The sequence below is a fragment of the Trifolium pratense genome, linkage group LG5, assembly GCF_020283565.1.
Source record: "Trifolium pratense cultivar HEN17-A07 linkage group LG5, ARS_RC_1.1, whole genome shotgun sequence".
Taxonomy (NCBI): domain Eukaryota; kingdom Viridiplantae; phylum Streptophyta; class Magnoliopsida; order Fabales; family Fabaceae; genus Trifolium; species Trifolium pratense.
In genome coordinates this window covers 25,995,821-26,014,632 of record NC_060063.1, presented here as the reverse complement: position 1 = coordinate 26,014,632, position 18,812 = coordinate 25,995,821, and the positions used below count along the sequence as shown (strand labels likewise).

Here is an 18,812-nt window from a genome sequence, read left to right as displayed (position 1 = left end):
CCATTTCTCATCCGAAGCCGTTCCCTCAAATGTTGATCGGTCGTTATCTGCTTCTGCTTTTTCAACTCAGCATCTTACCAAAAGAAACTACCGATATCGTTTTTGTTGTTTTCCCGAGGACGATGAAATTGAGGTACTAACTACTAACCCTAATCATTTTTTTTAACGAAACCCTAATCATGTCTATTCAATTTTTGTTTTAATTAAATATTGTTGTTGGATGATTATGAATTTATGATAGCGTTGTTGATGAACATTGCATTGATTTCGAAGAACACGAATAAGTTCATTGATGGTAGTTTTCCAAAATCTTCGATAACTGATCCATTTTATGGTCCATGGATTCGCTGCAACACTATGATTTTGGCTTGGATTCATCGATCTATCTCTGATTCTATTGCGTGCTCGGTTTTATGGATTGATACGCCCGCCGGAGTTTGGAAATGCTCTTTACCATTGAAAATGCATATTAACAACATCAAAATCAAGCAAAATAAACCTTTCTCAAAGGGTTTTCCACCAGAAGTGTCTATGATGAGATTTATACATTCTATTGGTTATTTCTTGGAAATGAATTCGAAATTTTAGCCAGACTTTACTTATCTTGTTGTCGAACTCTGAATTACCGAACACCTTCTCCTAAAAACCAGAAGGTTAGCGCAAAAAATAAATAAATAGATAATATCTTTCACTTTTAGATGCCAAATTCTCATCATATCCTCCACCAAAACACCAATTTTGTTGCAAAGTTTGTTTAAACATCACTTCGTCGAATATGACATGATTGTTTTTTAAAATCTTCACAACCATTTAACAAAAACATTGTTAATTAATTTCAAATAATTGGATACTATATATCTCTTAAACACATGATCAAATCAAACACATGATAAAATCAAGAAACTAATTGACTCAAATTCTTTGGAAATACAAACTCAACCCCTCCTTCAAACACCATTTTAGCTATCAACTTTGAAGCTTTCTCAGTGATATGTAACCAATCCCAAAATAAGTGATTATCACGATTCACACAAAGACTGATGTTCAAGGGTTTCTTACAAGGATCTTCTCTATAGAACTTTTTTATACCCGAAAAAATATTTTTATTTAAGGATTTCAAGATTGGATCATCTTCATCGAAAATTCCAATTCCGCAACGATTTTGTTTCAAGGTTTTCAAACATGGACCTTCTCCATTCAACTTCCCGATTCCACAACATGCTGACTTCGTATCATTCAACCCTACAACAATATGGCTAAAATTATTAAAATTTCAAGCACTTATTAAATAATGTCTACACACACACAAATATATAAAAATATAGTAAGAGATATTTAAATGATCAAATTACGCTGATATAATACTTAGTCTCAGTAGTGTTACACTGCTAAACAACTTTTTACAGAATACATGTCATGTAAAATTGAACGTCAGAAACAAAAATTCTATTATATAGATCATTTATATAAATTTTACGAAAATAAAAAATTATTCAATATGTTATAAACGTTGCATTACTATTTTGTTGCTTACCGAATACCAATGGATCTTTTAGCATGGTTGTGAACATCGCATAAGTGTTGCCAAGAGAATACTCAAATCCTTCCAATTCCAAGCTTAACTTTTCCAGAAGAGTCTGAATTGCTTTGTAGAATGCAACAGAGAAATCATTAAGTGGTTTCACACAATTCCCTTCATTGGTAGAAGTTACAGCAGGATAACACCCTATGGGTGGAATGCTTAAGATGCCAAATTTCCTAGCTCCTAATTCATATAGTTTCTGCAGTTTGCAATATTATCCCAATAAATCAATATAAGGTATAGTTCTACAAGGACCTGGATTGACGGCAGTCAACAAAACTACGCATTCATGCATTGGTGGCCGTTTGTTCATCTTTTGAGTGGTCCAAATTCGAGCTTAATATTTTTGAATTATAAAGTAAAAAACTAAAATTTGTATTTTCAGACCGTCCTATTAAGATCAGACGTCCACCAACGTCTTGACTGTGTTATTACAGAAAATTATTGACTTTAGGGAATCCAATTTCGTTCACCGAAGTTCAATGCAAGTGATTAGTGTATTTAGTGTGTGAGTGATCGATTCAAACTTATAGAAAATTATGCACTTACCCTTACATAAGTGTAATAGTTTAGCTGTAAAACAGCCAAATTTTCTTCCTTGCCCAAATGATAAACACCACTTTCACTGCGTTCATAATCTAAGAGGTCGTTGATACCAATGCTAATGAGAAACAAAGCCTTAGAAACAAAACTAGCAGCTTTTTCTGCCCCCAATGTGTTAGTGATATTTTCGCGGACTAACGCGAATTGGTCCACTTGCTTTTCAAGGAAAATCACTTCACCCTGCAAAGTTTTGCAACACAAACAAGTTATTTTCACCATTGGATCAATAAGTCTCATCGTATATCATTTGATATTTGATATATAACAGTAAAAACAAACGTGTGCATGATGTAAAATTTATCACACATATATATACACGTTGAAATTGGTCCGAAAAGCATACTTATTATAATAATAATAAAGTAAAACCAAATTAAAGTTAATTACCCATTGTTTGTATCCTGTATATCTAAGAATTCCAGATCCCCCTGATGCAAAATTCACACCAACCATAATGTTCACCTTGAAACTGTATTCAAGTGTCTCCAAATCCAAAAATGAAGGTGGACTTTTCTTATAACCAAATTGCCTAGCTAGTTTTCACAAAAAAAAAAAAATAAAAACACATAAACATATATACAATTTCATACTAATTAATATTTTATTTATTTGAACATTAAATTTGTCTAAATGTATTTACCAATTTGGTCAGCAATGTTTAGACCATTGCTAAACCTTCCAGTGGGAAATGAATTATGGAAATCAATCCCATAATAGGGGCTGTTTGCCTTTCTTTTAGAGTTGAGGAAATTGTTTGTTCCAACATCAAATGTTGAGTCTCCAAATATGTATAATGTTGGTGGAACCTTAATCGCATGAGCTACAAACACATCAAGCATGGCTACAAAATAGAGAAGAAAGAAAAATACCCAAGGATATTTATTTACAATAATAGAACATTTATTGGCATAAAATGATTTCATTTTTGTGCCTTATAAATAAATACTCTTTTGCATCTCATATGAGTTAGTCAATTTGCCTCATGGCTCATATATATCATAGACAGAACATCTCTAATTACAAATGAAAAATCTATATTGTTTTACTTATTTATTTTTTATAACCAAAGTAGATAACTAAGTTGGAAGACTCATTCATAAAACAAAAGACTTATACCATCCCGCCCTTGTTATCATCGGCAACAACCGCTTTGAGAATAACTTGAGGTATATATATAGTAATGCTAGTTTATTCATACTACGAATATTATTTTAGAATATTTGTCATATTGATACTTGGCCGTTTGTTTATTTATATGTTAAATCAATTGAAATTTGAATATGCAAAAAAAATTGATTAGTGGTGACACCTGCAAATTAATTTTTAATACTTGAAAGGTGCATTTGATATGCTAAAAAATAAGAAATTCGACATTACAATTTTAGCTATACTGTGTTTGATTTTAAAATAGTTTCTGGTACTATGCAAACTGAGGGTCAAGGTACAAGACAAATACTGAAATTTTTGTTTTCTACTGAACCACGGGACAACTTTTTGTCCTATGCACAAGTTGTTTAAAATATCAAAATAATTTTTTGTCTATCAAACATCGTACTACACCTTAAATGTTTGTACTGTAACGTTCTGTCGTGTACTGTCCTATCATATACTCTATTGTTCTATAAGTTCCCTCAACGTCAACTTCCAGCTGAAGTAATATACGACTATCTTAAAAAAGAGTAAATTTCTTAAAAAGTTAGAAATGAGAAAGAAGTTAAGCCCAACAAAAGCCAGAAAAAAAATCATTTCTCTCCCGACCCCCCACATTTCTTTTATACCCCCTGAAAATCTCATTTTGCCCCTTAAAGTTTGAAAATTTTTTGCCAAAAAACTTCGGTTTATATTCACCGAAGCCAAATATTTGATCATTTTGGTAACTGCGAACCGAACATTAGCATTTTCGGTACCCAGAAACCGAACGTCAGCTTGTTCGGTACCTGCGAACCGAAATGTCCTAAATTTCATTGGGTCGCTGAAATTAGGCAATTTTCGGCAGAAGTTTACCGAAATAATTGTTTAGATACCTGCGAACCAAAATGTCCCAGATTTCGGTAAGTGGTTACCGAAGTTTATCAGCATGTCAAATTCCTTTGATTCGTATAAACCGCAGTACTCCAAGGGCAAAAACGGAAGTTCAGGGGGTAGAAAAGAAATGAGGTGGGTCAGGAGAGAAATAATCAGAAAAAAATATTGAAGGACAACAAATTGGGCCCAATTAATTATTATATAGGGTTTTCCATCTCCATTTTTCTTTTCGTACCCCTTTCATATTTTATGTTTCTTTGTCCTAGATAAAACCTTATCTACACCACCCCTCCCTATCCCGCTACTCCACTCCCCACAAGTCACAACCAAGCTGTCAATATGGCCGGTCCAAAGGTCAAACAAGGCTTCAAAATTTTGGGTAAAAAAATGATAATTTTTTATAATTTAGCTATAAGTATAAAATATGACAGTTTAATTTCAATTGGTTGAGATGAAGATCTCATATTCTAAGACATGAATTCAAACCTTAAATTCAACATAAAAGGCCTCACTATAAATCTTATAATCTACTATATAAGATATTTTCTCTTCGGGCCCCCCGTGTTTCTTTTATACCCCCTGAATTTATAATTTTGCCCTTGCAAAAAACTTCGGTTTATAGAAACCGAAGTTTTTTTTTGCCTTGTAAACAAATTTCGGTTTATAAAAACCGAATTTTACTCTGAATTTGTACTAAAAAAAATTCGGTTTCTGCGAACCGAAGCTTTTATTAAGGGCAAAATTGGAATATTTGGGGGTATAAAAGAAACACGGGGGGGCCCGAAGAGAAAACATCACTATATAATGTCTAGTCAATTTGCATATTGTATCCATTCATTGGATCTGGGCTTTGATTTCTGTCCATACTATCAGAGTCTGGTGTGGTGAGCATAGGAATATCAAACACAGTAGCTTTGCAATATATAATTTTCACCTGTAGATCACAGCTCATCTTTAAATCAGGCAGTAGCTTTGCAATATATAATTTTCACCTGTAGATCACAACTCATCTTTAAATCATTTTGCTAAGTATTTAGTTTAACATACATAGTAGCTCAATTGTAATTTGATGCAAACGAATGTTGTGTTATTGCAGGTTATTCCTCGCCAATTATGTGACAATGCTGGATTTGATGCAACTGATGTGCTGAACAAACTAAGACAGAAACATGCGCTTCCTTCTGGTTGGTTGACACATAATCGATTCAGGGTTATTTTGTGTCTTTATCAAAAAAAGTTAGTAGAAAAATGCTAAAAAATTTCTTAGTAGGATTCGAACCATTAACCTTTTAGTTACACAACTTATTACATTAACCATTAAGCCATATGAATTAATTTGTTATATTTTTGGAACCAACATATAATCAATAACCTTTTAGTTACACATCTTATTACATTAACCACTAAGCCATATGAATTAATTTGTTATATTTTTGGAACCAACATATAATCAATATGAGTTAAGTTAAAAGAAGAAAGGGAAGTGTTTATTTTTTTCTTTTTTATAATAGGAGAGTAAAATTCATGTACAAATAAAAGGAGAGATTCAATGGAATTCTTTATTCTACTATATAAGAAAACAACATACATATGAAATTCCCAATTTGCCTCTTTTTCATTTGTTGACACATAATCAATTCAGGGTTATTTTGTGTCTTTATCAAAAAAAATTAGTAGAAAAATGCTAAAAAATTTCTTAGTAGGATTCGAACCATTAACCTTTTAGTTACACATCTTATTATATTAACCACTAAACCATATGAATTAATTTGTTATATTTTTGGAACCAAATAAGACAACAAAACCATATGAATTAATTTGTTATATTTTTGGAACCAAATAAGACAACAAATGTATGGTTTTTTTTTTTTTACAATATAGAGGTATATGGTGTTGTTTCCATTTATTTATGATATTTTTTTTGAGTCCAACCTTTTCTTTAGTGTAATTTTATCATTTATTGTTTATGTTTTGTTATTTTAGATTCACTCAATTTGATTTATGAACTTCAATCCAATATTTAATTAAGTTAATTTTCAATTTGTAGTTCAACTTAATAAATTTAATTAATTTAATACAAGAATATGGTGAGAGAAAAATTGAAAAAGTCCCGTAAAAAATGGTGAGACAAAAACAATAAAAATTGTCAGTTACATCAAGAGGATTATTCTCTACAGTTGCGCGTGAATGATATATTTAGTTAAAAAAAACAGTAAAAATTAAATACAAAGTTGAAAATAGTTGAAAAATAAATGACATTTTTTAGATTTTTTTTTTTTGAAAGATTTTTGGTTGTTGATATAAGGACTAATATTTTTTTTAACAAACCAAAATGAGATATATTAACATAGACAACCTCCCCAACACAAGACGTACCGAGGTAGACTACAAAAGTTTACAAAGAGTTAGAGAAACAAAACCATAAACAAATCACACAAGAAAGATATAACAAGAAAGATATGACTTTCGTTCTTATGAGATTTTTTATGCGGAAGAAAATTATTGGATAAAAAAAAGGACTAAAATATTATGTTGCCTATTTTTTTTAATAATTTTACGGGTTATATTCATATTAATACGGGAACCTAATTTTTTTGGATATATCTACGGGTCTTATATTTTTACTCTTATATTAGTAAAATTGTTTATTTTTTTTATAATTTTACTAGTTATAGTCATATATTAATACGGGGACATAATCTTTCATGTGAATTCTACGGGACCTATGTTTTTCCTTCTTTTTTTTTAGACTAACAACAAACAATATTCATTTATTCAAGTAAGTAGAGTACGTGTGAATCTGCACTGAATCTGAATCGAAGCAAATCTGCAAATCTGAACAAAACAAACATCGTACTACAACAGAATTAAACCGAACACCGTACCAAGACGCGAACTCAAGACAAAAAACTCTGTACTAAGACGGGATTAAAACAACATCAGACAAGAACAACAAAAGAAAACTCAAATAAAACATAAGAATGTGTGAAAATCACTTATTTAAATAAAAAAAAATATAAAACAATCAAAAGGGGGTGATTTCGGATAAAAATTGATCCAAAATCACTCCTCTTTGGAAGATGAACAAGAATAAAAAGCAAAAAGTAGGGTTTACTATGTTATTTTTGTGGGACGGCTATGAAAAAGCAAAAAGTGGCATATATTTTTTCTCTTATTAATAAGATTTCATGTTCTTTAATAATTTATGTAGGACCTATATATATATATATTTATACTTATGAATTAATAAGATAAACTTTTTTTTTTATTTCTACGAGACTTATAATTTTAATCATATATTAATAAAGTTGTTTATTTTTTTATAATTTTGCGGGTTATACTAGATCAAATATTAATACAAGGACCTAATTATTTTGTTCATTTTTACGAGACATATATTTTTTTATTAATATATTAATAAGATTGCTCATTCTTGACATATATTTATACTCATGCATTAACAGAATGATATAATCTTTTGTGTGATTTCTGCGGTGCCTGTTTTTTTTTTTTTGGAACAAACTAAAATGAATTTTATTATTAATAATGAGTCCTCATTGTCACAAGGTGTGCCAAACAAAACAACAACGGTTTATATCATACACGTACGCAAGACCTATGTTTTTACACTTATTAATAAAATTTCCAATTCTTAACTATTTTTTGTGAACTTATATTTATACTCATATATTAATATACAATAACCTGATCTTTTGTGTGGTTTATGCGGGACCTATATTTTTTCATATTAATATGTTTGTCCGTTCTTTTATAACATCCACGGAACCTATAAAATACTCATATATTAATATGGAAACTTTTTTTTTGTTTGTGATTTCTACGGGGCTTATACTTTTATTTATATATTAATTAAGTTGTCTATTTTGTTTTACAATTTTACGGGTTATGCTCATATTTAATACAGTGACCTAATTATTTTGATGATTTTTGTGAGACCTATATTTTCACTAATGTTGGTGTTTTATGTTGGCCTCATTTTGCTAAAACAAATATTCAAGCAAGATGTTGGATAGAATGCTTCAACATTGGATACAACATTCATGCTTCAACATAGGATACCACATCCAGTGCGCTCTGTTTTCGCGAATGATATATTTTTGCGTAAGATCTTTGAAAGATTTGATTGAAGAATTAATCCACGCCTTTTAATTTGTGTGCCAACACACAGGTGTTTCCAGAATCTTCAGTAAGCGATTTATGTGTTATTTGTTCATCAATATTAAGAGATAAAAGATTTGATTCTAAAATATATTTATGGACAATAAATATATTTATGGAAGGAATAAATATTTGGTGAAAATATATTTGTGGTTCAAGGAGATTATTATTGAAAATATATTCAAGGAGATTGCTACTGAAAATATATTTATGGACAATAAATATATTTATGGAAGGAATAAATATTTGGTGAAAATATATTTGTGGAAAATATATTTTTCTTCTACAAGGTTGCTTTGACCTGAAGTATTGTGCACTAAGTAGCGCCTTTCCTGATGTTCTAGAAGGCGGCCATGACCTAGTTTTGTTTCTAAACAAATCAACTATTTTAGGAAACAAAACATTTGATACAAGAATATTCCTTGAAGTAACTTCTGGACCTGCTGCATTTTTGAAGCCCAATTCAAGACCCAGCTCGTGCTATATAAAGGAAGATTGAACCCTTGTGCAACTACTGAAGCCGTAATTGAGTTTTACAAAGCGTGTGTTTAGGGTTTTAGTGTTGTTAATTGTGTTCCTCTTCTTGTATTACCCTGATGCAAGATTAAGGACTGTGTGTTACTGTGTTGTAATATCTTCAGAGCTTATAAGCAAGGAGATAGTGTGTATGAACCATTCCTAAGCTTTGAAGTATGGAATTGGTGGATGTTTTAAGAAGTGTGTCTTCATCTGTAAACTGTAACGTGTACGATCACAATGGCTGTGATTAAGAGGAGTTGAGCGGAGGTTCTCATACCTAGGTGTGACTTAGGTAGAATATAGCACGGGTGGTGATTAGGTGAGAAGTCATAAACGGGGCGTTTATTGAGGGCTTTGAACTAATACTATCATAGTGGATTCACTCCTGGATTGGTATCCCCCAGAGTAGGCTGTTATGCTGAACTGGGTTAACAAATAACTGTGTTATTCTGTTTCGTGCATTTTATATTTCCTTATTGTTCGTCTAGTTCAGTGTTGAACACAGTGTTGGATCATCGGATCAAACATACAGTGTTGGAGCATCGTGTTCAACATCGTGTTACTAGTGTGCCAGAATTTCAACTAACATATATATTAACAAAATTACCTATTTTTTAATAATTTTAAAAGGATAAATTTAGACTCATATATTTAATATAGGGACCTAATTTTTTGGTGCTTTTTACAAGGCCTATGTTTTTACTAATATATTAATAAGGTAGCCTATTTTTCCATAATTTCTACATTATCATTTATATTCAAATATTAATACGGAGACATAAGATTTTTTTATGATAGTTTTACCATTGTTCTTTCTCTATTTTTTTACCAAATATTATGTCTTTCTATTTTTTTAATCTTTTAATCTACTTCCCAATAAATTACTATTTTATCTTATCAAGTGAGGAGCGGCAACGCCGCGACTCCCGTGCGGACGCACTGGTGTCCTGCTAGTGACCTCTAAAGATATTGGGTCAACTTTGCATCCAATCCCAAGTGCCGGACAATAGAGTAGTTACCTAGGCAAATAAATGAACAATAATATAAGATACTAGTACTGAGTTCGAACTAAGTTCAAGTTAACAATATCAATATTGACCGTTGAATTAGGATTTATGGACAATATTATTTAATTTTTCATCGATTAATAAATAAAAACGTTGTGAAACTTGCATGATGTACGCTCAGTTATTCAAAACAATAACAATTTCTTAGTGGGGACTTAAAATAAGAGTCTAACATATTTATGAAAATAATATATTTTAAACTTTTACAAAATAAACAAAATTATGAATAAAATCAACAAAAAAAAAAGTGTATAATATACATGACAATATTGCCATTTTAAATTATGATATATGGTGTATCATTGTGTGTTCTTAGTTTTTTTTTGTTAATGGTTAATTCACTCCTTAAAATGAATAAGAGGAAAATTTCAATTTCAACTCTTGACCCATACATTGGTGTTCTTAATGAATAAGAGGAAAATTTCAATTTCAACTCTTGACCCATACATTGGTGTTCTTACCAATTTAAGGTTTGTAATGTTATTCCTGGGAATATGAGATCTGGAATGTAACATTGCTATGTTTGTTTCAAGTTTTGAAAATTTGTTCCCAGACATTTTTTAATCCCATGAATGTTAATTACACATAACTTCTACCCTTATTATTCCCATGCTAATAGGGTGGGAATATAACATTGCCATGGGAATAAAACTCAATTTCCTATAACTTCTCATAACTTCCCACTACCACTCACATTTATTTGCATTTTTATTTTTTCAATTTTTTATTTTATATAAATTTTAAAAACATTCTCAGGAAATCTAAATTTTAACCAAACACATGAATAGGAATGTTATTCCTGAAAATAATATTCCTAAAAATATCATTTTAAGGAATGCAATTTCATAGCTTAAAACAAACACACCCAGCTAGCACATAGTTGTACCGCCACACACAGAAACAAACACGGTTCCTTTTCACTACTCAAAAACATTTTTCTTATTAATTTCAAAGACTTTCTCGTATGTATCCCATGTTCCTTTATTCGGTGTGTCTCTATTCAATCTTCAAACTTTACCAAATCTCACTCAAACCCTTTTCTTCTAAACCATGAAAACCAATTTCAAAGATCCAGATTACTCTTCATTCACTTTCTCAAAACTCATCACTTTCTTTTTCCTTTTAATCACTGTTTCTTACCTTTTTTATTCCCTTAGATTTGTCACTCATAACTATCATTGTGATGAAAATCACCACAACCCCATCATTCTTAGCCACACAAAGTTCCAACCTTTTGTTGAAGAATTTGAAGAATCAAAATCAATACCAACTAACATTTCTCATATAGTGTTTGGAATAGGTGCATCAGCAAAACTATGGAAAAAAAGAAAAGAATACATAAAACTATGGTGGAAACCAAATCAAATGCGAGGCATTGTTTGGTTAGAACAAAAAGTGAAAATTGATTCTAATGATGAAAATCTCTTACCCCTTTTAAAGATCTCTGAAGAAACAACAAATTTCAAGTACAAAAATCCAAAGGGTCATAGGTCAGCTATAAGGATATCAAGGATAGTATCAGAAACAGTTAGACTTGGTATGGAAAATGTGAGATGGTTTGTTATGGGTGATGATGATACATTTTTTGTTGCTGAGAATTTGATTAATGTTTTGAAGAAATATGATCATAATCAATTTTATTATATTGGTAGTAGTTCAGAAAGTCATTTGCAGAATATTTATTTTTCTTATAATATGGCTTATGGTGGTGGTGGATTTGCTATAAGTTATCCTTTAGCTGTTGCTTTGGAGAAAATGCAAGATAGGTGTATTCAAAGATATCCTGGATTGTATGGTTCTGATGATAGGATTCAAGCTTGTATGGCTGAGCTTGGTGTTCCACTTACTAAGGAAAAAGGGTTTCATCAGGTTAGTACTATTTTACATTCTACGCCCTGTTTCGATAAACAACTTATTTGCAGCTTATAGTTTAAGCGTTTATTATGATAAGAACTTAGGTATATGTTTACATAAGCTATTTTTATAAGATTAGGTTAATTAAATTGAATTGCTTTTGTATATATGCTATATAAGCTGTTTTCATAGGTTTACTTGGAGAACTTATTAAAATAAGCTAAAAAAAACTTATGAAAAATGACCTAAGCTATTTTTATAAGTTAGTCTTACAAAATTTATGTTAGTAGATAAACTGAAATAAGTCAATCCGAACATGCACTTACTATTTTTGTGTTTGTTAGTTTCTTGAATTTTCTCTCTTTTGTCCTTTGTGGTGATGATAATGTTTATGCTTAGTTGATTGATTAGAAAAGGTTGGAAATTAGGGGTGATAAAGTTGAGTAAATTTTAAGCTGTGACTTTTTTGGTTGTGTTAGGGAACAATTTCTAGTAGTCTAGAGTTCGGTCGATAATTGTTTTAGTTAGGATTCGTGCTCAATTCTTCCGAATAATTTGTTCAAAATCGTTTCAGTTAGGATTCGTGCTTAATTCGTCCGAATAATTCGTTCAAAATTGTAGTTCATTAAGCCACTTGAGCTCAAGTTGAATGTTTTTGAGGTTGTTGTGTGACTTTACATGCTGATTGATTTGGTTAAGTGTTTTCGGTATGAGTGGAATTGGGAAAATTAGTTATTGGAAGATGTGGAAAAAATTGAACTCAATTAAAGAAAAATAAAGTGGGTGACATTTTTTTAATATCATTGATTGTAAAATAACCAGAATTAGAAAAGAAAAATTAGGTTCAGTTTTTAGTTAACAGAATTAAGTTGACTTTTTTGACAAATTAGGTTGACTGTTAATAACATAATTTAGAAAATTACAAGTTTTACATTTTAATATTTGAAAATTACAAGTTTGACAAATATATTTGAAAAAAAAAAACTGTTTTGAGATTTTTCTATTTATTTAATATTTTAATTTTAATAGAAGTGATGTATTGCTTTCTCATTATTGAGACAAGGAAAATAAAATGGTCAATTTGTGAAGAATTTTTATATATTTATTTATGCAATGAACTTTCCTAGGACAATTTCTTTGTCAATGATATTAGTGAAAAATATATGCTACGTGGCAATGGATGCAACAAGATGCAAAAAATAGAAAAAGTCACTACCGTTAGATTAGATGAAGTAATAATAATAGAAAAAGACACAAAGTAGATGCTAGAAGTTAGGAGTAGATGAGTAGCATTAAATGAAACATTTTTCTCTTGGATGCCATTGCCCTTGACCCTGAGGCTGAGAGAACAGAGAAGAGAAGGTTCAAATAATTGTTTATGGTAAATAATATATGGCCTAGATCATTTATTGCTATTTACTGAATACATTGAATTTTTAAGTCATGATAATTCACATAAAAAAGTGTGCTAATTTGACCAAATCTTCAATTTACTAAGGTTAATTTGACCTATCTTTGGTTGTTTAGGTGATTTTTAGGCTATGTGTTGTTGCTAGAAGAAATAGTGAAGAGGTCCCTGTGAGCTTAGCTCAGTTGGTAGGGACATCGCGTTATAAACACAAGAGTCGGGGTTCTAACCCCAGACACCCCACTTATCCACATTTAAGGTGAAATTTTTAGGCGAAGAGAGAAATAGAATAGATTTAAAGGATTGTTTTAGCCTAAGAGAAAGAAGAAAAGAAATGAGTTTTCTTTGCGGTTGGATACCTTGGTTTCGCGTAGTCAATACATCAACGGTTGGATCAAGATCAGACTATTTAAATTTTAATGTCAGTATTTTGGATTTTAAAAACTTATCCAAATATGCATATTTTGTAAAAGCCTTCACAATATGACCGGAGTTTGAGATGCCACCATCAGCAATCACAGGAACTCCACTTTTATAAGCAATGGATGAGACCTTGTAAACAGCAGTTCCCTGAGCATGGCCGACAGCACAAACTTCTTGAGTAGTACATATAGAACCAGAACCCATACCAACTCTCAACCCATCAACACCGGCTTGAATTAAATTCTTAGCTTGATCCATATTTACAACATTCCCCCGTTCCAATCGCGGCTCCCACCAACCACTCCCCATCAGCCCCAACCGATCCTCCGGTCACCAATTTCGGATAACCTCTAACCCTCTCAACCTCCTCCTTTGTCACTAAATCCACAACCTCATCACCCTTCACCAAAGCAACAGCATTTCCATTTTTCTTCTCAAATTCCTCCTCAATTTTCGCGAGGTCAGAGCTCCACGGAAGAGCTTACGGTGGAGCCTCCATATAATCGGAAACCCTAACGCCCTTATCGTTTCGATTCGACCAAATTAATTTTAGATACAAAACCGAGAAACTTCCCGGTGGAAGTACCAGATTTTGTTACTAAAATGAAAGGCGAAGCAGCGAAATCCTCTTCAGACTCAGATTACATCGGAGGGAGAGGCGAAAACAGGTTCAGAGAGGATAGGTACACGGCGAGACTTGGCAGCGCGAATGATGGAAGCTTGACGTGAGGGAGTGTTGTTAGGATGAACAATAGCGATGCCACCGAGTGCCGCCATAGCAGAAGCCATGGCGGATTCAGAGACGGTGTCCATGGGAGAAGCAACGAAGGGAGTTGAAAGGGGGATGCTACGGCTGAGACTGGAGGAGAGGTTGACATCATCAGCTGCAAAGTCGATGTAATGAGGGAGAAAGATTAGGTCATCGTAGGTGTAAGAGAAACCGCTGTTGAAAAGTTTCTCCGCCGTGTAACCGTCTTCCATGGTGTTGGGATAGGTTTGCCGGAGAAGAGAGAGTGAAGTAGGTTTTTTTTTAACTACGGTGGCTGCTGCCAATTTTTTTTTTTTTTTTCACCACAAATTTAAGTGGTTCGGGTCAGTTCTGCCATCAAATGACAGCCAAACCTTTTATTTCAATACTCTAACGCATAAGCCCCATAAGTTAACGTTAAAAAAAAACCCCATAAGTTACTTCACTTTTTATTGATTCGTCATTGCAAAAAAAAAAATAGGTAGTAATTTTTATTCACCAAGTTTAATTTTCTGTGTCAAAAAAAAGTTTAATTTTCTGTCAAAAAAAATTCACCAAGTTTAATTATTAGGTCTATAAGTTACTTCACTTTTTATTCATTCACCATTGCAAAAAATAGGTAATAATTTTTATTCACAATAGTACCGTCACTCCTTTGCATTGATGAATTCTTGAAGGGTAGGTACTTAAAGTTAAGGCCTCGCACAACTAGTTGTTCTTAAGATTCTCATTTACATTTTTGTATATTTTAAAATTTAAAAAATAAAAGAAGGTTCATTGTGTGGGGAATATCTAATAGTACAAACATTTACGTGTCACTCAATGCTAATTCAATTTTCATGTGGGTTGTGTTTGGTGTAATTGAACTGACACCACTCAAATTATAAATCACACACACAAGAGACAAATTTAATGAGCAACACATTTTTGTGTTTGAATATAATTAATTTAATAATAGTAACACTTAGTCACACCATAAAGCACGTCCCAATCCCACCATGAATATCTATGCCACAATCACCTCCATGATTGGCTAACTCTTGTCAATTGTCGGTAATACTATATAATTAGGACCCTTTGTCCCTTTTCCACTTCACCTAAAATCTTACTAATGTTGTCTATACTTAATTTAATCAAGTTGTCACCCACCATTACTTTGTTTTCTCTTGAGTATTGGTTTGGTTGGTTTAGCATTCACATTTTTTAAGCCGTTATGTTTAGTCTAGTGGTGAGAGATTTTGGTAGTATGCTGAAGGTTGTAGGTTCGATCATTAGAAAAAGAAAGAAAAAAAAATTCACATTTTCTAGTTTACTCATTACTTATCAATTATTAAACTTGCACATAATTTGACATTACTATCTATGACTATTAAAAAAGGTTGCACATTATTTGACATTGATTTGTTATTTTTTGTGTTGAATTTTGCTAGTTTGATGTGTATGGGAATCTCTTTGGGCTTCTAGCAGCCCATCCCATTACACCGTTGGTAACCCTCCACCACTTGGATGTCGTGGAGCCCATATTTCCGAATGTTAGTCGGGTCCAAGCCCTAAAGCGGCTTACATTGCCAATGAATTTAGACCCGGCTGGACTCATCCAACAATCCATTTGCTATGACAAAACACGGACTTGGACCATATCTGTGTCATGGGGCTATGCGGTTCAAATATTTCGGGGTACTTTCTCTGCCCGGGAGATGGAGATGCCGGCGAGGACCTTCCTAAATTGGTACAAGCGAGCTGATTACACTGCCTATCCGTTCAATACACGCCCCGTCAGCCGAAATGTTTGTCAAAATCCATTTATTTATTACTTGTCTAATGTGGTATATGATGAGAATACAAATGAGACTGCAAGTCGATATGTTCGGGTTCAATCAAATCCGGATTGCAAGTGGAAAATGGAGGATCCGTCTCAAATCAAAATGGTAGTGGTTTATAAAAAACCCAACCCGCATTTGTGGGACAAGGTAATATCTAATATCTCCAATTCAAAAACCTAAATGTTGTCGCTTTCTTTTGTGTGTGTGCCCGCACATGTTTTTTTATATGACATATGGTTTTGGTGTTTTTGAGCAGTCTCCAAGAAGAAATTGTTGCAAGGTTCGAAATGCAAAGAGGAAAGGAACTATGGTGATTGATGTGGGGGAATGCAGAGAGGATGAAGTTGTTGAATTGTAGTTATAGCTTCTTTGTTGAAAATTCTTGATTCAATCGTTTAATATATATATATATATATACAAAATTATTTATTTCTTTGCGGCAAATGCAGACTAAGGATGAGTGGTAGAAGCCCAAATTATTTTACTTTCTACTTTAGAAAAAATGTAATTGTTTTGACCAAAATTTCTGAAAGAGACTAAGAGGGATGTTTATAGCAACATTAAGGTTCACAACTTTTAGGAGGATACTGCATCTTAGATTGTTTAACAGCATCTAGATGTTAGGGTAAACTAAACTTACAAACCTCTTCAGTAGTTTAGGCATTCTGCTTTGTATGTAAAGTTATCAATTTATATGGTCCATATACTTGTGGGAACAAAAAGTTTTCAAAGTAAAAGAGCCCATTCAACTATGTAAATTTCTATTCTCTCTAAGCCTCTTGAGCTCGTCGTAAATTTTCATAAATACTACTTTGTTCGGATTCTATAATCTAAAGTGTGTTTTTGTTTATTTTGGATTATAAAATCCGAACTCTTTTTATACGTAGTTTGACCGCTGGCTGGTGGTCGGCAAGGTTGTCAGAACCGGATCGGTCATCGAACCGGCGAGCTCATCGGTTCAAGGTTCAATTAGTTGGACCGGGTTCAATCGGGGTCGAACCGTTTTTAATTAAATATATATTTTAATTAATATATAAATAAATATATATGAATAATTGCTCAATATTTCATAATTTCACACATTAAAAAGATAAAATATCACAAGTCAACATAAAATAAAATTTATAATTCAAACCAAAAACCTTTCCTATTCCTACGACGTCGTTGTTTTGTTTCAGATTTTTTTTAAAAAAAAAAAATTAAAACGACGTCGTTTTGCCCTTTTTTTTAAAAAAAAAAAAACTGCAAAACCGCTTGAACCGCCCGGCCGGTTCGCCGGTCCGACCCGGTTCGACCCCGGTTCACACGTTTTTTTGCCGGTCGGTTTCCTATCCGTTTTTTGCTCAAAACCGAACCGTTTTCATGACCGGTTCACGGTCCGACCGGTCCGACCGGCTAGTCCGATCCGGTTTTGATAACCTTGGTGGTCGGTGGTCAAGTAGTCTTGGTTGGTGTCTTCTTTGATTGGTCTTTGCGGAGGTGCTGCCTCTTATTTGGCGAATCGGTTGCCTTGGTCAAGTCTATAAATATTGTCTTTCATTCTTTCCCTAATTTGCATAATTTATTCTCTTCTCTCAACTAAATTTTTATCATTTGTTTATCTTCTCTCAACTAAACAATTATTGTTGTTCTTTAACTATGATTGAGAACATTATATATGTTGATCAACAAGGAACTATTAGACCATGATAATTAAGAATGTTATGATTGATCAAATGAAAACTTCATAATTGCTTCAAAATCTATAATTCTAAAAACCTATATCTATAAATTAAATCTATATCTATAATCTATAAATCTCATAGGGTTCACAAACTCAGTCGATCTCACATTGGTATTTCTCATTCCCCAAATTCATTTCCTTCTAAATCTCATAGGGTTCACTCAACCGACTTGAGATTTTAGGTTTTTTTTTACAGGTTTGAAATTTTCAAAATCTATTACTATTCTCAGTTTCTTCTACTTTTTTATTATTTCTCTGCTTTTATTATCATTGTTCATATTCTCTCGACTGCAAGGTGAGAACATTTTATCCATCTACACTAATGGAAGATTGTATGACATCTGCCTTTTCCATTCTATTGTTGAGATCATATTGGTTCCTATTATTTCTCTTTTATTTGACTTTGAACTTTAATAGAATCTCTTTTTCATCCCTTAATATTGGCACATGTTGCAGGACACAACTTGATTTTTTTTCCTAACGTAAAAAAAGGTCTATAATATCATGTTTGATTTGATTTTAATCCCAAAATGAGTTACTTATATCATTTAGAAGTGGTATATATTTGTCACTTCAATCATTGGAAAAACTCATATTGTTGTTAGGGTGATATTTAGAGTTTAATCGTTGTGCACCATCGGTGTAAAGATTTTTTACACATACATTCAATGATGCGTTGCCACATAATTTAATGAATGTGACACATCATGTGTTTTTAAATACCATACATGATGTATCAGTATATTATTGGATGCATGTGTAAAATAACTTTATACTGACGGTGCATATAAATTAAATTCTTATATTTATGTGTGTTTGTTTCTTTTCCCCTTTTTCTTTTATTTTGTATCAAAAATC

The 18,812-nt window shown here is 32.2% G+C and overlaps 2 protein-coding genes and 1 pseudogene across 2 annotated transcripts; 1 reads left to right on the top strand and 2 right to left on the bottom strand.

Moving 5' to 3' along the window:
• Positions 1–895: 895 nt before the first annotated feature.
• On the bottom strand, positions 896–3,234 carry LOC123887214 (GDSL esterase/lipase At4g28780-like). Its single transcript, XM_045936496.1, has 5 exons — positions 2,826–3,234; positions 2,573–2,718; positions 2,132–2,365; positions 1,535–1,781; positions 896–1,242 (listed from the first exon to the last, which is right to left on the bottom strand). The coding sequence occupies exons 1-5, from the start codon at positions 3,106–3,108 to the stop codon at positions 896–898; spliced, it is 1,257 nt and encodes a 418-aa protein (XP_045792452.1). The 5' UTR covers positions 3,109–3,234.
• A 7,615-nt stretch (positions 3,235–10,849) lies between these two features.
• LOC123884831 lies at positions 10,850–16,980 on the top strand. Its single transcript, XM_045934064.1, has 3 exons — positions 10,850–11,844; positions 15,839–16,378; positions 16,488–16,980. Exons 1-3 carry the CDS (start codon positions 11,026–11,028, stop codon positions 16,587–16,589), a joined length of 1,461 nt encoding a protein of 486 aa, XP_045790020.1. The 5' UTR covers positions 10,850–11,025; the 3' UTR covers positions 16,590–16,980.
• LOC123883022 lies at positions 13,643–14,816 on the bottom strand (annotated as a pseudogene).
• Positions 16,981–18,812: the final 1,832 nt, after the last annotated feature.